An 18,918-nucleotide genomic window follows, 5' to 3' on the forward strand; every position below is an offset into this window, starting at 1 on the left:
AACCATTTATACAAAGTATGTACATATGCAAAACAATACTGTATCTTGTTTAGAGAAAGACAACATAGTCATAGCCAGGGAGTACTAAGGGAATTGGGGCTGGGGGTAGCACGGAACTGACAGGGGACACTAGGGCTAGTATGTTGGGGTCCCTCCTGGCACACTGAGGTGCTAGATCCCGTCACTCTGGCATCTACCTGAAAGCACAGCCTGGGGTGGGGACTCAGTGGGGGCGGGGAGTCACTACACTTCAAAGGCTCCTCCCAGAATGTTGTACACACCTGGGTTTCCACCGCGCTCCTGCTGGGAAGGTGCTAGGAAGCTGGCACCTGTCTGATTAAGGCTCTGCCTCTGCCATCCTTCTCTGTTCACTGTCGCCATGGAGCACTGCATAGGGTCCAAGCAGCTGCTGCTGCTACTGCTGCTACTGGGTGAGCACTCATCTCCTCCCCTACCCTGGCCTCTTTGTCCCTGCTCTTCTGGGACAGGCTGGGAGCATAAGAGAGTGATTCTGGGGAAAACCAGAAGCATGCGGGGGTGCTGGGGAGAGGCCTGTGCTTGGGGTGTGGGGACACCTGGCAACCTAACCCGCTCTGTGAGGAGCATCCACGTTTGGGCCCAGCTGAGCCACCCCCCTCCCAAGTCCAGCCTTGGTACCTGTGCCCCACAAACTTTCCCCTATTGTTTCCCTTCTCCCAGTTCTGTACCCCGCCCTCCACCCTCAGGACTCTTTGATCAAATTTTGAGTGTCTCGCATCTGCTGTTCCACCTCCGACTGCCCCTTCCCCACCTGGGGCATGGGGAGGGTGGGTCGCTTTATGGCCTGTGGTGTAGAGACCAGGATCTGGTAAAGGTTTAAAGCAGGAGATCTTGGAGCTGCCACACGCTGATTTGAGGATGACAGGGTAAGGGCGCTCCTGGCAAGGAAGACAGGTAAGCTCTTAGAGGCAGGTCCAAAACCTCAGGTGATACTAGGTGCTGTTAGGGACCTCTCTGAATCCACACCCTGGCATCCAGGCCCAAACCGTGTCTCCAATGGCCAGAGCCATTCCTCGAAATCCCTCTTTGGCTTCCCTGGTGGCGGTAGAGGGGCTGGGGGAAGCCAGAGTCCAGATGGGACAGGATGAGTTAGACCTGAGGGAGCATCAGGAAGGACTGAGGCGAGAAGACACTGGATACAGGGGGCAGGAGGAGGCGCACAAGGTTGAAAAGGAGAGAGAAGCAGAAACCTATAGACCCACCCAATGGGTCTCTGTTGGGGGAGGTGGAGGAGGGGAAGGAAGGCAAGGCCAGGCGTCCCAGCGTGTCAAGAGGAGAGGACAAGGAGCAGCCGCTGTCCTCGATGCCATGTCTGAGAAGTCTCCAGGCCCCCAGAAAGCCTGCTTCTCCCATCAGGTAGGGCCCGTGAGGGTGGAAGAAGCCCCGTGGACCCCTCTGCGCGTGTGTGGCCATTCTAGGGCTAGAGGTGGTTCCGGGAAGGCCGGGCTCGGCCTCAATGCGTCCCCTCCAACCCTGACGTGCTGCAGAGACCCCCAGAGCCCGCGCCTGCACATCCTCGCGACGGAGAGCCGGTCAGCGCCAGTCGGCCACGTCTTTGGGCCACACTCTGTGTCCCTCGGGTTTTGAGTGCCCCCCGCCTTCCGAGAGCGTGGTCGGGGGTGAAGTGTGCACGCAAGGCGTACAAAGCACTGCAGCCTGCCCGCTCCTCCACCAGGGTCCGCGAGCCCGGCAGGAGAGAACCGATGCGTGGACGCGGCCGAGGCGTGCTCGGCGGACGCGCGGTGCCAGCGGCTGCGCACCGAGTACGTGGCGCAGTGCCTGGGTCGGGCCGCGCCGGGGGGCTGCCCTCGCGCCCGCTGCCGCCGCGCCCTGCGCCGTTTCTTCGCCCGCGCGCCGCCCGCGCTCACTCACGCGCTGCTCTTCTGCCCGTGCGCGGGCCCCGCGTGCGCCGAGCGCCGGCGCCAGACCTTCGTGCCCGCCTGCGCCTTCCGGGGCCCGGGCCCAGCACAGCCGTCCTGCCTCCAGCCCTTGGACGCCTGCGAGCGCAGCGCCGTCTGCAGGTGCGCATGCACAGGCGGGGCGCGCGGCGGGGCGGGGCCGGGGCGGGGCCACCGCCCTCTCACCGCCCTCCCCGCGCCGCGCAGGCCTCGCCTCCTGGCCTTCCAGGCCTCCTGCGCTCCCGCCCCAGGCGTCCCCGACGGCTGTCCGCCAGGCCAGGGTTCCCGCTGCCTGCGCGCCTACGCGGGTCTCGTGGGTACGCGCAGCTGAGACTCGGGCGCGGGCTGGGGCTCTTCAGGGATGCCCCGTTTGGGTGAGCCGATGACCACACCCTCGGGGGCCCTGCAGGCACCGTGATCACCCCGAACTACGTGGACAACACGAGCGCGCACGTGGCGCCCTGGTGCGACTGCGGAGCCAGCGGAAACCAGCGTGAGGAGTGTGAAGCCTTCCGGGGGCTCTTTACAAGGAACCGCTGCTTGGGTGAGGGGCCTGGGAATGGGGGTGGCACTTCCTGCCCCCTCCCAAGCCTCATGGCCTGCGGTAGGCCATGTTGGAGGTGAGGAAACTGAGGCTCTGTGCGGCAGCCACGCAGGCGCACCCCTACTCCTCTGCTGCCGTCCTGTCCCTGGAAAATCCGCTGGCAGTGGTTAGAGACCAGGTCCCAGACCAGAAGTAGAGTCCTAGGAATGTCAAGGCTGATGTTCCCGTGGGAGGGAGGAGGTGAGACTTAAAACAAGGACCTGGAATTGAACAAGGCGAGACTCCTACTTCCACACTGCTGAGGGGATTTATCCCCTAGGCACGCCCAGCTCGCCCCCGACCCCACTGACGATCTTGCCTTTCAGAATCGGAACAGGTGGTCTCGGAGTTACGGGGCCTGAGTTTGAAGGCAGACCCTTCCACTTACTACCTCTGAGCCTTTTGTGTCCATCTGTAAAATGGGGATAATTGTTACCCTCCCCTGTGAGGATGGAAGACTGCACAGTTTGAGTTCCTCTTAGCACAGTTGTCCTTATTTTGTTATTCCTCCCATGCACCCTCCATCCTAAGGAGCCAGTTTGGCAACCACCAGGAGATCTCTGAGTTTGTCCCCAGGGGTCTGGGCCCTATGCTAGGGTTTCCCAGCCAAGCCCGCTCTGGACCCCTCCTTCCATAGATGGTGCCATACGGGCCTTTGACAGTGGGTGGCCCTCAATCCTGCAGGACCAGCTGGAGCCCCAGCCAGGCCCAGAGCACAGCCTTCTGCAGGTAGGTGCAGGGAGAGGATGGGACCGGCAGTTCCCCACTGTCTGCTTCACGCTGTTCCACGCCAGGTGTGCCTGGGTAGAGGCGTGAATGCCCAGGATGGGAGTGCAGGCAGAGTGCTCAGGTCCACACTCTGTCCCACCCCCGAGGTGTCTTCCACAGACAGGTCCCCAGAGGGGAACTCCCTGCTCTCAGTTCTCCCCATCCTGGCCTTCCAGGCCCTGCTCTGACCAGGATGGCAGACCTCGGACAACACCACAAACTACCCCACTCTGCCTGGGGCACAGGGCCACATCTGTGGCCTGCTGCCCCACTGAAAAGGGCCTGGCTTCCCTCCCAGGCTGGCCTCTGTGCTCTCGCGCTGCTGCCCTTTGTAGGTCTGGACACCGTGTGCCTGTCCCCTGGGGGGAGGCTGGGGGCCTGGCTGCAAAGCCCTGGCTTGCCTGTCAGTGGGCGTCTTGGTGGTAGGTCCCTTTCTCCACAGACCTTGAGACAATTGGGGTCTCTCACAGGTTAAGGGGTAGGAAAGGGTCACTTTTGTAGCTGAGGCCTCCCCAGGGCCCCAGATCTCCTAGAGAAGCTCAGGACCATCCAGATTCCAGGAATTCCAGGAAATTGTCTCAGACTCCCAAGCGGGTAACACCATAGGACAGACTCACAGACTTATAGGCAAGACTCACCACAACTGCACCCTCCCTGGGCCCCCTCCCCGCTAGGCATTACCCACTGCTGAGCCACCTGCACCCCGTGGCTAATGTTGACCGAGTGCTTCCCATCTGCTATATGCTGCTTGGTGGGCCCCCCTGCCCCTGCATGGCACCAGCCCTGTGGCCATCTTCCCCCGATTTACCGCAGCAGTAGGAGTGGCATACTGTGCCCAATAAACTCATGTGCCCAGACTGACCTTGCTTTCTTTTTTATTTTTTTATTATTTATTTATTTATTTTTGAGGCAGAGTCTCGCTTTGTTGTCCAGGCTAGAGTGAGTGCCGTGGTGTCAGCCTAGCTCACAGCAACCTCACACTCCTGGGCTCAAGCGATCCTACTGCCTCAGCCTCCCGAGTAGCTGGGACTACAGGCATGTGCCACCATGCCCGGCTAATTTTTTATATATATATCAGTTGGCCAATTAAGTTCTTTCTATTTATAGTAGAGACGGGGTCTCACTCTTGCTCAGGCTGGTTTTGAACTCCTGACCTCGAGCAATCCACCCGCCTCGGCCTCCCAGAGAGCTAGGATTACAGGCGTGAGCCACCGCCCCCGGCCCTCAGGCTGGTTTTGAACTCCTGACCTCGAGCAATCCACCTGCCTCGGCCTCCCAGAGAGCTAGGATTACAGGCGTGAGCCACCGCCCCCGGCCCTCAGGCTGGTTTTGAACTCCTGACCTTGAGTAATCCACCTGCCTTGGCCTCCCAGAGAGCTAGGATTACAGGCGTGACCCACCACGCCAAGCCTGACCTTGCTTTCTTGTGACCTGTGTCCCGGGAGCCTGGAGTCCAGGATCTGCTGCAGGGGGTGCCCCTGCTGGCCTGTGTGAGCTTGGATGGCCTCAGACCCTCTCTGAGCTCTTCCTCTTATTTCCTCACCTACAGATGCTGAAATGAATCAACTCTGAGGCCCTAATGGCAGGGATTTGCTTTCATCTATACTTTTTCCTTCTCTGGTAGTACCCAGATAATGAAACTACATTTCCCAGCCTCCCTTGCAGCTGGGGTGGCCATGTGACACTGCCCAGTGTGAACCCAGCTAATGCAAAGGGAATTTTTTTTTTTTTTTTTTTTTGAGACAGAGTCTCACTTTGTTGTCCAGGCTAGAGTGAGTGCCGTGGCGTCAGCCTAGCTCACAGCAACCTCAAACTCCTGGGCTCGAGTGATCCTCCTGCCTCAGCCTCCCGAGTAGCTGGGACTACAGGCATGCGCCACCATGCCCAGCTAAGTTTTTCTATATATATCAGTTGGCCAATTAATTTCTTTCTATTTATAGTAGAGACGGGGTCTCGCTCTTGCTCAGGCTGGTTTTGAACTCCTGACCTTGAGCAATCCGCCCGCCTCGGCCTCCCAAGAGCTAGGATTACAGGCGTGAGCCACAGCGCCCGGCCTGCCAAGGGAATTTTTAAGTTGCAGTTCCCCAAAGGAGTTGGGGGAGGAGAGGGCAGAACAATGGGGTCTAGGTAAGGTAGTAAGCCTTCTGCCTGTTTCCTTCTTCCTTGAAAGCTTGGAGACTCCTGATGAGTGAGAGCTCATCTGGGGCTACTGTGTCCCTGGGCTGCTCCTTCTCAGCTTACCAAGGTTTGGCAGGAGCCACAAAACAGGTTGAAGTAGAAGCTGTTGGTGTCTTGCTCAGAGACCTCTCTGGGCCAGTGCAGCCCGTCCACCAGCCACTGGGAACGGCAGCTGCTAACCCAGCTACAGCTGTCCTCTTCTCTATAAAATTGCCCTTCCAGAAATGCCTTATAGGTTCCACTCTGCTCCTAGAGGTGGCTGCAGCCAATGACTGATGCAGGGGTACAAAGGGCTGACCTGCCTGCCTCAAGAGGGGATGAGTCTGTGCCATTCGTGCTTCAGAGCTCCCGGGGGATCAGGCTGAAGCTGCACTCCAGCAGGAACCACATCCTGGCTCAGCTCCTGCCCCTGTCTCGTCCCGATTCCCTCACTCACCGTTTTGATTATGGCATGAGAATCCATGTCTTGGGCTTAGGTACAGATCACACCAAAACTCAGGCCTGGGGCTGTCCTGACCAGAAAATGAGCCACCAGCCCAGACAGAGTATTTATGTAGCAACTTATACCAAACCCACAGACACTGCTTGTTGGCAGCTGCCAACCAGCCTCCCAGCTTCCTCCTCGCTTGTAACAAAACAGATCAAACTGGCTTGAGCGTGTGGGCTTAGCAATCTGGGCTTCAGGCATAGCTGTCTCCAGGGGTTCGAATGATACTGGCCCTGCTGGTCTGTGCATGGCTTCCCTCAGCTGCAAGAGGGTATGACTGCCACCATCAGCCTCTGGTTTACAATCTCTCCCTTCAGCGGTCTCGGTAGGGAAAGGCACCTCTCTTTCCCAGCATTCCTGACTGTCCCAGGCAGGACCCTGCTGGGCCCAGCATGGGTTATACGCCTCTTCCTGTGGCCTGGGGAGTGACATCAGCCCACCAGGGCCACGTGAAATGGGAAGGACAGTTTTCCAAAGAAAACAAAGGTGTTGGGCAGAGTGAAACTTAGTCAAACCCACTCTGGCTTTAAGAAGAAGAGGGATCCTCCCTCCCTACACCTGTGCGGGACAGATACCTGCCGGTGAGCTGAGGGGACACGGGGTGTGGGGTGTGTGCCCTGCCCACCACGATGGCACGGCAGCCCAGACACAGAACCAAATGTCTGCTAGGTGACTTGCCTTATATGGGAGTGCATTAACCTATTTGTCGTTTTTTTAACTAAAATTTTTTTCTTTGTATCCTAATTATTCGACATCTATTTGCCATTTTTGACTCAGTTAAATTAGAGTCAAATATAGGCCTTAAAAAAGTGGAAATGACTTCAAATAAAAATAGAATTCTGGATAAAAGTATAGGCATGTACCTTCTAAAAGACTGGGAAGATAAAGCAAACAAAATCTATTTTGAAATTATAAAATTGTTTCATGGCTGCTGGAGGTCCCAAAGAGATGTCCACCTCTCAATTCCTGGAAGCTGTAAATGTTACCTTATATGTAGGCAGAAGAGTATTATCTTCCATGGCAACGGTGTGGGTAGGTTATGGATCTCAAAAGGAGAAGCTTATCCTGGCCCTAAATGCAACCACATGTATCCTTATGAGAGCCAGGCAGAGATGTCTAGAGGGAGACTAAACACAGACATGCAGGGATAGGCGACGCGAAAGACAGAGGCGGAGATTGGATGGTGCAGCCACAAGCCAAGGGATGCCAGCAGCCACCTGAAGGTAATGGAGGGAAGACACAGATTCTTCCCTGGAGCTGCCGACACCTCGATTCCAGACTTCCGCTCTTCACAACCATGAGAATAAATTTGTTTTAAGCCAGTGAAGTTGTGGTGATTTGTTGTGGCCACCCAAGGAAATGAATAGAGTTGTCTAAGATTGTTAGAGTTTGGTTTCTGTTACTTCTACCTAAAAAGGTTCTGGTTTATACAAGGTGTGAAGTTTGGCTAGATGCCTCGAGGCTGAGTCCGGCTGTGGCCCCCACACCAGGAATGGATTGTGCCGTGTTCTTCCACGTCTGTATCAGCCTTCGTGTCCTGCCAGGGAGCTGTCACTGCATGCACGGGCTCTGGGAGACTGCAGTCCCAGCCCTGAACGACACCCCTATGACTGGGTCTCTGTTACCTGTTGCCAGCATCAAGCCCCAGCCAGCAGGTGGCTGGGGGTGATGGAAGAAGGCAGGTGCTAGAAGCATCAGTGATTTGTTGGTGGAGAGGTCATGGCCCATGAATGCTGATCCTGGCGTGGAGCCCAGTGTCTACCTGTGAGGTTGAAGTGGAAGCCACTCACTGCCCACCAAGCAAGTCAGGCCAGACCAAGCTCAGAACCAGCTCATTTTTGCAGGAAGTGTGGACATTGGCCAGTGAAATTTCCAGAGGGCCAAGAGGATGGGCTGTGCAGGGCTTCAGGAGCAGTCCCTCAGCTGGACAGCGACTTGCCAGGAATGGAGGCAGGAACACATGGCCCTGCCTTGCCCGGCTGCAGGCCCGGGAAGGCGTGGGTTGAAGAATACCTTGGGAAGCTGTTCTGCCAGGGACACGTCACCCCACACCCCCATGCACCTCCCGTACAAGGCAGAATATACAGAGAGAAAAATTAAGACAAGTACATACACAAGAATATAACACAAGCTCAGAAACTGAGCCCTCGGGGACAGGAGCTAAATGAGGACAGCAGGGCTGCGGGGTGTGCAAACGGGCCCTGGCAGCAGAGCCAAGCTCTGACTCTGTCCAGCACACTTCCTGGCGTCATCGGGATCATCTGGTCTCATTTTTGTGTTGGGGACACAGGGTGGGAGGGAATTCCTGCCAGGCATGCTACACAGCTAGCAAAAGCAGGGCTGCAGGGCATTTGTCTGTTCACACGTGACCCATATAGGCATGTGAGGCTGCGGACTCGGATACCAGAAATGACATTGCCATTGGTGATGGAATTTTCCAAAGTGTTCAGCTCAGGGTAAAGTTTTTAAGAAAACAAAGTTCAGTCTTCCCTTGATGTACACAGTAGTTGCATTTCTGAAAAATTATATTAAACCGGCTGTCAAATACTATGTTTATAACAAGGTTAGGTTCCACCCTAAAATAATTAGAAACAGATGTTTTCATCTGCACAAATATCCAGCAAAACATTTGAAAATCAGGTGGGACATGGGTCATTTCTTTGCTGGGCGGGACGGTCTTGCACACCACAGGTTGTCTACCCCCCAGGCCCACCTGCTAAATCGCAGCAGCACCTCCCCAATAGGACAGTCACACCGCCCCCACGTATTTCCAGAATGTTCCCCAGGGGGCAGTGCTGTGCTGAAAACCACGGCCACCCCTCAACTCCCGCTGCTGACACAGCCCACTGTGCTCCAGCCACCCCAGTTGCCCTGCCAGCGTCCACCCCCACAGGGCCTGCTGTCACCTCAGGGTCTCCGCATCTGCTCCTGTCGGGAATGCTCCTCCCCCAGATACCCGTATTCTGCTCCTTCCTTCATTCAGCATCCTGCTCAGCTGTCGTCTTATCAGAGTGGCCTTCCCTGGCCACACTATGTTAAGCAGCAGTCCCCAGAGCACTTTCTACCCCAACCCTACTTTTACTTTTCTTCACAGAACTTATCATCTGACATTTTATTCATGATGGTCTTCCCCACTAGACCATAAACTCCTTAAAGATGGGGATTTTTGTCTGTTTTGTTCACTGCAAAATCTCTGGTTCCTACACCATGCCTAGTCCTGTTGTGCTCAATAAAAGTGTGTTGAGTAACTAGAAGAATAAATCTAGAGGGATGAGAATTAACTCAGGCAGGGTAAGAAAAGATATCTAGTTCTATTATTAATAATTCTACCTTTGGTCTACAGTGGATGCTCTGTTCCACAGAGTCATGCGGGGACCCAGGCTCCTTCAGCTCTGTGCATTACCATCTTCAACACAAACCTGCAGGGTTGATGGAGAGGGTGGAGGAGACCCAGAGACACTCTAATGGCCTTGACAAGAAAGTATCACATCACTGGTGAGGACGAGTCACATGGTTCCATCCAGGTGCCCTGGGTCCTGCGATACAGTTGAAGCTATGGGCTCAGGAGGAGGAAATTGTGTGGTGAGCATTTAGCCAGTCTCTGGCCCAGTTTGCTGTTCTGGTCACCAAAACACATTTTGCTCTTCCTCCTCAACATGGGACACAGGCACCCCCTCCTAAGGGGGCAGTACAGGGTCCAATCCCATCCAGATGTCCAGGTGATGCAGTCGCCCTCAGGTGGCTCGTTGAAGTCCTGCCACTCTGAATTAACAAGACATCTTATGCACCCCTCCCTCCCACAGGCAGTGGTGAGAGCAGGAGAGCAAGCAGGATGCTCTCTGCAACCCTCCCATGTGGGGAGGAGGAGGGTGGCAGACAAACAGCTGCAGCACTTTTGAAATCCCGCCGTGCTCTGCCCTGGTGGGGGCAGGGGGGAAATCCTTGCTCAGGCCCAGTTCTGTTCTCTGAGCCACCTGAGGTTGTAAGCCTTCCCTGCACGGTTCTCATAGCTATCTTCCTGCCAGAGGTTGGATTTTAGGCGTCTTCAATGGTCACTGGGTTTTGCTTTTAAGGCCATGTTAATGGTTTCTTAAGCTTACTACATAGTTTACTTATTTCTTTTGTTTTGCAGGCAGGGCCAGGGGCAGTGACTGCACTCATGGTCCTTTCCTGTACACAGTTCTCAAGTCGGCTTTATTTCTTTGCTTCCTTGTCCACACGCCTGTCCCTCAAGATGATGGCCTTGAGGTTGCCGGGCTCAAGTGGGAAGACCACACCCTCCAGCTGATCTTCACCACAAGGCCCTGTCACTGTGTCCCCCAAGTTTCCCTGGGTTTGTTGCTCACCTGCACCACTGCTTGCAGACCAGAAGCTTTTCCAACACTGCAAGGCCCTAGGCTTCAGGTCTTCCCACCCTTTTCCCTTCTGCTTGTAAACTGGCTAATTCTTTCTTGAACTCGACCCTTTCTTGGGATGCCTTGCCCAAAGCAGCTGGTAACAGCCAACTCATATGACGCTCTGTTTTTTCCCACCTCTTTCCCTCAAGCCAAACACTCAGCAGACACACAGCTTGCTTTCTAAGTTACTCAGCATAACAGACTTAGCTGTCCTGCCTGCTGCATCTGTTGTCTCACTGCCTGCCACCTGCCCACCGGCTAAGCTAATGCCACATATTTCAGGTTTTGGCTACAGGTACGTTGTGCTGATTTATGTGTTGGTGACAGTAAGAAAAGCTAACAGTGGAACAAAGCTGCAGATCTCAATGAAACAGTAAACATTTGCTTTTCAGTGATGCAAAGACCAGCACAGCTCTTGCTGATTAGGCAGCTGGCCTCCAAAGTGGTGACTCAGGGACCCGTGTTTCCTCCAACATCTTTCACATGTGGCCTCCAGGGAGAGTCCCACGTGGGAGCATTTTATGTTCCAGGTTTGCAATTGGTATGCATCACTTCTTCCAACATTTCATTGGCCACTGCCCAGTCTGGCCCTAACCTAACTGCAAGGAGGCTGGGAAATATTGTTGACTTGTGGATGCAACAGTAAAATCTAACAGGTTTGGTAAACATACAGTATTGTCTCTGCCAAAATACCACCAATCATAGGTTTTTATCCTGTCAGAAACTGTTGGTGCCTCCTACATCCCCCTCTTGGACAGTTTGAAGGTCCTTCCCAGCTTGGTTACAGCCACCAGTCCACCCACTTTCCTCCTGGACCCCGCCCTGAACTCTAGGGCAAGCCTCCTCCAGGCTCCCACCCCTCCCCTCGCCGGCCCTGGCCCCTGGTGCCTCACCACCTTCCCTACGGGAGCAACTGGCCTTCCTGTGTTTCCTCCTTTTTTTAATGGCCTCGTCCTTCTGGAAGAAACTTCTAGCACCAGGATCCTGCACTCTGTACCAGGGCTCTGAAATGAACCAAATAATATGGGGCAGGGCACACAGGAGGCCCACAAACAAGGCGCTGTCAATGGAAACTTTTATCAAAGAATCAAGGACTGCCGTGGGCACAGTGGCTCACGCCTGTAGTCCTAGCACTCTGGGAGGCCGAGGCGGGCAGATTGCTCAAGGTCAGGAGTTGGAAACCAGCCTGAGCAAGAGTGAGACCCCATCTCTACTATAAATAGAAAGAAATTAATTGGCCAACTAATATACATATATAGAAAAAATTAGCCAGGCATGGTGGTGCATGCCTGTAGTCCCAGCCACTTGAGAGGCTAAGGCAGGATTGCTTGAGCCCAGAGTCTGAGGTTGCTGTGAGCTAGGCTGACGCCATGGCATTCACTCTAGCCTGGGCAACAAAGTGAGACTCAGTCTCAAAAAAAGAAAAAAAAGAAAAAGAATCAAGGACAAGGACAAGGGCCAGGCACAGTGGCTCACACCTGTAATCCTAGCACTCTGGGAGGCCAAGGCGGGCGGATTGCTCTAGGTCAGGAGTTCAAAACCAGCTTGAGCAAGAGCAAGACACTGTCTCTACTATAAATAGAGATTAATTGGCATATATATATATAAATAAATAAATTTGCCAGGCACGGTGGCGCATGCCTGAAGTCCCAGCCACTTGGGAGGCTGAGGCAGGGGATTGCTTGAGCCCAGGAGTCTGAGATTGCTGTGAGCTAGGCTGACGCCATGGCACTCACTCTAGCCTAGGCAACAAAGTGAGACTCTGTCTAAAAAAAAAAAAGACAAAAAAAGACAAGGACAAGGCAGTGGCCATTGGAGGACCTGTTGGCATACCCATGACTCAGGAGCTCACGAAAACTTAGAGAGACATTTAGGAGCCTACGAGGAGATGGGGAGGTGACAGGTAAAGGGAGGCAGCTGAGCCATGGGACTCCCAGGTCACTGTCCCATGCCCTCCGGGCACGCAAATGCCAGAATGGAGGCTCCAGGGACTCTGCTCACAAGCTGCCCGGAGAGGTGCCCAGGGGGTTTACACCTTCACCTCCATGACTGCCAAGTGCTTCCTCTGAGGCAGTCTGAAAACTGATAAACACTTTTTCTTTTCTTAAGGTTCTAATGACCAAAGTGTAAATATAAGCAAAAAAACACAATCAAAATTAAACAGAACAAAAACCACACTTTTACCAGATCTACTTTTATTTCAGAAGGAAGTTTGTATTATAGTATTTACTTTTGTTTATATACAAGTTCTTCACATTTGTGTTTAAAATGCACAGACCTCCCTTAATCTCTTGTTCCTGCTTAAATTAGCTGTTATTTTACAATACAAAAAATACCAAAAATTGCAGTCCTAAATGTATGTATAACACCCACAATCCCCAGCAATGAAATAGTTTACAATACTTACTCCATATTTACATGAGTGCAATAGATGCTAAATTATACATATTAACAAACTAGCTTGAATCCAACCAAATAAAACAAAAAAAAAACCAACAAAAAACCGTAAATAACTATAAAACAAAAACATTTCCAGAGCCAGAATTAGTTCAACGAAACAGGCTTCACTAGTGTTTTGAATGTTTTGTGCACAAATTCAATTACTGAAAATCGACTCCATTATTGCCTTTAAAAGAGAAGGCGCCACTTCTCCTTTGCACTGCAAAGCGTCTCCCTGCAGGCCGGGTGCCTGCTGGTCTGAGCGACTCTCTTCGAGGGGCAGTGTCTCTCAGTGGGCCTGACTATCTAGACACCATCACGGTGACCTTTATGGCTGGAGCAGAGTTTGGTCAACGGGGTGAACATTTCAGACGGGAGGCAGGGCACACCTCGTGGACAGGAGGCCACTGCCACCTTCCAAGATCAGTCCTTAGGATGGCCAATTCTCACAGAAACCACAAGGAAGGATCTCCTGGGATGACAGGGGAGTGAGGAGTAGGATGCTGCAATTCTAAAAAGCTACTTTTTCATCTTGGTCACTACCCCTAGGCATTAGCTTAGGTCAGTAAGTGTTTAGTAAAAACACAGTATTTGTTGAATGAATGGATGAATGAATTAAACGGAAGGATCAAAGGTGTTTGTGAAAATGACACCATCACCCAAGGAAGTGCATCAGCCCTCCAGCCCCAATATAATACTCCATTAAGCTGAAGGGGCGAGATTTACACTGGGAGGTGAAAGGTCTCTCTCCTACCCGCAGTGCCCTGGTCTTGTCATTGGCCCCCCACTTCCCAGCGCGTCTCCAGTCTTGCACTCAGACCTCATCCACAGATATCCCATTATTTCCCTTTTGCTGGCAGTCTGTCCAGGGCTGCAATCCTCTGGGTCAGCTCAGACTATGGGCTGCCATCCCCCCACACCTCTTCCCACCTCTGCCCATGGCCTCGAGGGGAAGCACAGGCCCCGCCAGCTGTGTGTAGGGAGGTGGCAGGAGGTAGACAGGAGTACAGGGGGTATAAAACTCTCCATGTAGAAATGGAAGCTATTTAGCAACTAACTAGCCTCCCCACTCCCACCCCTGGTTTTCAGGATCATAAACTATGGTTCTGGGAAATGGTCATTAAAAATTTCGACAAAACTAAATGCAGCTTGGAGAACCCCTTTTTGGAAAGTCTGATTTCCACAGGTTATGGTATTTGAACTTAAAGACTAAGAGAAATGTTTCTCAGGACAAAACTGGTCCTCCCTGGTCACTCAGAGTACCGAGAGGCTGCCAGGGATTCAAGATGTGCATGTAGAGCCAACAACAGCAACAGAGAGACTCTTGCTTCCCTGAGTCTCAAGTACTGCTGTTTAAGCAGATCCCTGCCAGCCTTGCACACATGTTCTGACACAGTCCTGTTTTAAGTGTTATCTAATTGGTAACAGATGCACTTGAACACATCAACACGATGGGGGTGCTTTTCTTGGCTTTGTAATTAACGGATCAGGGCCTGAGGAGAGGACTTCTCAGAACTTGGATACCCAGTACATGGCACAAAAACATCTTAGGTGAAACTTGGACATTGTTACATTTAATAAAAATACATTAAGATATTTTTCTGTTTTATGTACATCCTGAATGTCTGAACATTCTGGACACTACTGTATAGTTATTTACAAGTGCAAGATCAATGTTGTCATGACGATTTTAATTTATACACAGGCTCTCCTGTGACACGAGGTCACCAGATGGTGACCCATTCCCTCTTGGTGACCGGCTCTCAGCCCAGCTCCTCTCACTCCCTGCCACTCCCTGTTTCTGCCCTGAGCCGGGAGGAAGCTGCTTGCTGTTGGCTGCAAAGGAGAAGCAGGTGGATCCAGCTGTTTCTCCACTGTTGGAGCAGAACTAAACTTCACTTGCTCCTTCCTTCCTTTTAAAACATAAACATTATCTTTTAGGAAAAAAAAAAAAAAGACATAACCAGATGGCTGTGGGTCACGGTGCATGTTATTTCAAGGCATAGGACTAACACGGGGAAGAGACTTCTTTGGCCAAGGAAAAATTGGTCCTTTGAACAGACAAGGAGGATCTTCCTGCAGGACAGTCCCCAGCAGCCCCGTCGTCTCACGGAGGGGCCTGCGGTAATCAGGGGCCAGGGGCCAGTCCACTGCAGGCGCTTGGTGGGTGCTGTGTTCTGGAGCAGGGATGTGGGGAGCTCATAAGAGGAGGGGTCTTTTCTAGAACCGTCTGCTCTTTAACAATTACGTGGAAAAGAAGCTTCTTGAGAGCTGAGTCTCAAGGTAGAGGTGTTTTGTGCATTAGACAGTGTTTTATGGTTCAATTTTCTTGAAAATATATTTCCAGGCAAATCTTCATGGGAGTGGGGTTAGTGTTGGGGAAAAGATAATGCTCCCTCTCTAGGCACTGCATTTAAAGGTGAAATGCCGCAGTTTTTGCTCTTTTGAGTATTCTGCAAATTCACAAGCTTGAGCACTGCTATCCAGAGGTCCGTGCCAACAGGATAATGCCGAGAATCTCAGTTTGAAACCAAAGAGAGCCCCGGGAGGCTGCTGCATAATGCCAGAATACAGAGCACCATAAATGGGGAGAACACAACGTCCAGGCAGTGCCCTGTGGGAGAAGAGCAGGGGACTGTCCCACCCTCTTAAATTTGGTCATCTTCCATATGACATACACTTTTCCCTCCTTGTCCATTTTTTTCCATGTGCTTTTCATCCTTGTCAGCATTCGCTGCCCTCCTCACAGCCACCGCTTCAGTCTGGGAGGGAGGACGGTGGGCCAAGCCCCTCCTGGGGGAAAGAGGGCAAACAGCTCCAGGTCCTGCTCCAGGCTTTAGGCAAGTTCTGCCCAACAGCGGGAGGCTGTCCTTCTCCTGGCATCTGACTCCACCCAGCCTGAGAATGCCCCACAGCTCGGAGCAGGCTACAGGAATAGCACACGGTCATTCTTTGATCCAGGGGTCCGAGTGCTCTCAGTGCTCTTTTCTGCTCAAGGAGACACATGACATGAGCGAGTCCCTTCCTCTGTGGTGCCCTGGCAGGAGGCCAGAGGGCTGATCACATTCAGGCTTAGGGTGACACCGGGGTAGGGGTGGGGGGCACCTTCTTGACAGTGTTCTTTTTGACAAAAACAGGAGCTTTCACAATTAGTTCATTTCTGCTTTCCTCTCGGTCCCTGCTGCTAGGTCAAATGTTCCTTGGGGTGAGAAAATTCTTTCCTGGGCTGCAAATTAGATTTTAGAAAAAGAGCAGATTGCCAATGGTAGCTATTTAAATTTTACAAGAATGTAGGAATGCAATTATGTAAAAACTTAGGCTTACTAACTTTCCAATTGCTAGATCTATTTAAAGTCTAGGCACTTAGTGTATGTGTATGTGGTGTGTGTTTGTGAGAGGGAGAGGTGTGGACAGGGAGAAGGAAGAGGGGGGAGAAAGGAAGACAAAATTTCAAATGGAGTAAGACTAAATTAATCACATTGCTACAGAAAACTACTACATCAGTTTACATTCAAAGTAACAGCTGACCTTGACATTTAAAATAGCCCCCTTCTATCCTAGCTTGATATGATTCAAAAGAGATGGACCATTATTAATTCTCAACTAGAAAAAAGCTACTCCCTGGAAGAGAGAGATCTGCCTAAATCGTGCAAGAATAGATAGCACATCTTTTAAAAAAGACAGCAGGTTTCAGATGACAATAAATTAATTCATCTGACTAGTTTTTAAAAGACCATGTTCAAGAACAACTGGTGACTGATGTCTACTTGTAAACACTCCATCTTTTGTTTTTTGCACAGTTGAGACAGTCCCAAGAACGCTGTCCACACGTGAACCTGAGCGCCACTCCCAGCTCTCTGTTGGCTCTGCACCGGCCCCTCCAGCAACAACCAGCCCATCCCTGGAGCTGTGATTCCATCAAGTATTTCCTATGCAAAAGTAAAAGGTTAGGTGGTGAAACACGGATGGGAGAAACCGTCAAAGAAAGCTTGTGATCATGCAGGTGAGTGGGATGCTTCGAGGGTCTCTAGCCTTCTGCCCTGAACCGTACAGCCGCTCCCCTGCGGCGCCCCCCCTGCAGACGGCTCTGGCGTGCCACGCGCTCGCTCGTGTGCGGGAGAGTCCCTGGCCCCAGCATCAGATGCAGGTCCCAGGCTGTGCGGGGGGCTGCTGCTTCCGGTTTCTCACTGCTCCCGACTTCTCTTTGTACACTATTGGCATCTGCTGAGAAATGTCCACCAGGGCGCTGGCCACGGCAAGACCTTGGGAGAACCCACAGGGGGAATACATGTTAAGAAGCAGCTTGTTTTGTTCTGAAAAATAATTTTAAAATTTCTTTTTACATTCCCATGGAGCCAAAAAAAAAAAAAAAAAACCACAAAGGTATGCAGGGGAAAGTCTTACTTCCCTCCTGTCCCTCCCTCCAGGTAAACTCTTTCATTAGTTTTTGTACATTCCTTCAGCATTTGCTTATGCAAATACAAATACGCATTCTCCCTTCCCCACGCCTGACACACAGGTGCAGCTTTGTTTTTCAGCAGACCAACCAAAGTGCTGCCTGGTGGTGGGCCACACAAATGACACTGCAGACATGCTCTAAGTGCTCAATTTCCCCTGCCTGCCTCCAAAGGGTGCCTAGAAAAAGCAGTGCGTTTTACAATTAAAATTTGGATTCATCCCGCATCACTCAGTCATTAGTTATTTTCATAGCTACACCATGACAAAGGGCAGAGCAGACTCTGGGCCAGGCTTTGGAATAAGCATGGTTATTTAACTGCCCTGTAACTCAGTTTCCTCATTTGTAAAATGGAATAATCATGGTGCAGGACTAGTGTGAAGAGTTGGTGAGTGAATCAACATGAAGTCTTAGGGCAGTACTGGCACGTACAACAATCAGTAATTATTCCTTTCACTCTCCTCACCCCGCCCACCTTTGCTCTGGGGACTGTGGTCCCATTTCCCTTTCTATACTAGTCACTGATTAGCCTGGTGTTCACTAGGGAAGGCGCAGTTCCGGGGAGCTGGATTCCTGACACATAGGGGAACTGGCTGGCCCAGGCTCAGAGCCCCCGGAGGCAGCCCTCGGGAGCTGTTAGCAGAGCCTGTTACTCACCTCCTGGGGCCTATGACATGGGGCAGGAGGGGGGCAGCTTTAAGTGTCTAGTGTAGTGCCCAGTGGGGGAAATGCATGCCAGCAACACACGGTTATGGCAAAAGCAGAGCTAGTGCTCTGGGAGTCCAGAAAAAGGCATCATTAAGACAGCGGGTGCAGAAGGGACGACCCCGGGGCTTATGCAAGCAGGAGCAGCCTGTAGGAGTCCTGGGGGTTGTGAGATATTGGGGAAAGGCTGGAGCAGGGAAGGCTACAGGGTTGCAAACCTGTCACCTCCCCACACCTGGCAGTGCCTTGCTCCCAGGGAGCACCAGCCCATGTTTGGTAGGCAGGGTGGTGGCCAGAGACACACACTGCCCCCTAGTGTCAGGTCACATGGTCACCCTGTCATCCACATGGGCAAGGTCAAGTCAGGGGCTCAACAAACAGGATTCCCTACATGACAGTCAGACAATGAATCCTCAAGGCCACCCTGGTGAGGACACCACAGATCCCGATCATTCAGAAAGCTGAACTGAGGCTCTTCTGAGGGTGCGATGAGGGGAGCTCAGAGCCTAGAAGGATCCCAGGACATCCTTTCCTCACAGACCCGAGCTTCGCTCTGGCTAAGGCAACCCTGACTCCCAGAATCATCTCGGACGGAAAGGTGACTAAAATGGTCACATTGTTTGAGGCACCCTCCAAGGTACTCCATGATTAAGCAAGATATTTCTAAAACTATACTCCATATTTCCTTTGTGTTCAAAATAAGAGTACAGTTATATGCATTACGATTCATATATTTGATGGAAAAGTGTAAAAGACATTGGTAAAATATGATGTAGTACGCTGTAAAAACATTTATAATTATATCATAAAGCACAGTGAGGAAAAAGAATAAAAATTGGATTAATATAATTATTTGAACTAAACATTTCAACTAATTATTTCAGCCAGGGCTGAAAAGGAAACAGAACAATGAAACTTGGTGAGTGTTAGTACAGTAGAGCTGTGAGTAAATTTTCAGAAATTTCCCT

The 18,918-nt window shown here is 51.9% G+C and overlaps 2 protein-coding genes across 6 annotated transcripts in view; one reads left to right on the forward strand and one right to left on the reverse strand.

The window, feature by feature from the left end:
- Positions 1–379: 379 nt before the first annotated feature.
- GFRA4 (GDNF family receptor alpha 4) lies at positions 380–4,144 on the forward strand. The gene is made up of 8 exons (XM_075993400.1): positions 380–431; positions 700–703; positions 1,044–1,571; positions 1,665–2,060; positions 2,145–2,254; positions 2,347–2,481; positions 3,158–3,249; positions 3,396–4,144. The coding sequence occupies exons 1-8, from the start codon at positions 380–382 to the stop codon at positions 3,474–3,476; spliced, it is 1,398 nt and encodes a 465-aa protein (XP_075849515.1). The 3' UTR covers positions 3,477–4,144.
- Positions 4,145–12,528: 8,384 nt separating this feature from the next.
- The window catches only part of ATRN (attractin), a 154,906-nt gene continuing 148,516 nt past the window's right edge, over positions 12,529–18,918 (reverse strand). For 4 of the 5 annotated variants that reach the window (XM_012754878.2, XM_020282019.2, XM_012754876.2 and 1 more), the window contains exon 29: positions 12,529–17,051. In XM_012754878.2, coding sequence (XP_012610332.2) covers positions 16,927–17,051 — 125 coding nt within the window. In that variant the 3' untranslated portion in view covers positions 12,529–16,926. The remainder of the gene's footprint in view (positions 17,052–18,918) is intronic. The other variant, XM_076010978.1, reaches the window with a different exon arrangement.

This window comes from Microcebus murinus, chromosome 16 (genome assembly GCF_040939455.1).
Source record: "Microcebus murinus isolate Inina chromosome 16, M.murinus_Inina_mat1.0, whole genome shotgun sequence".
NCBI lineage: Eukaryota > Metazoa > Chordata > Mammalia > Primates > Cheirogaleidae > Microcebus > Microcebus murinus.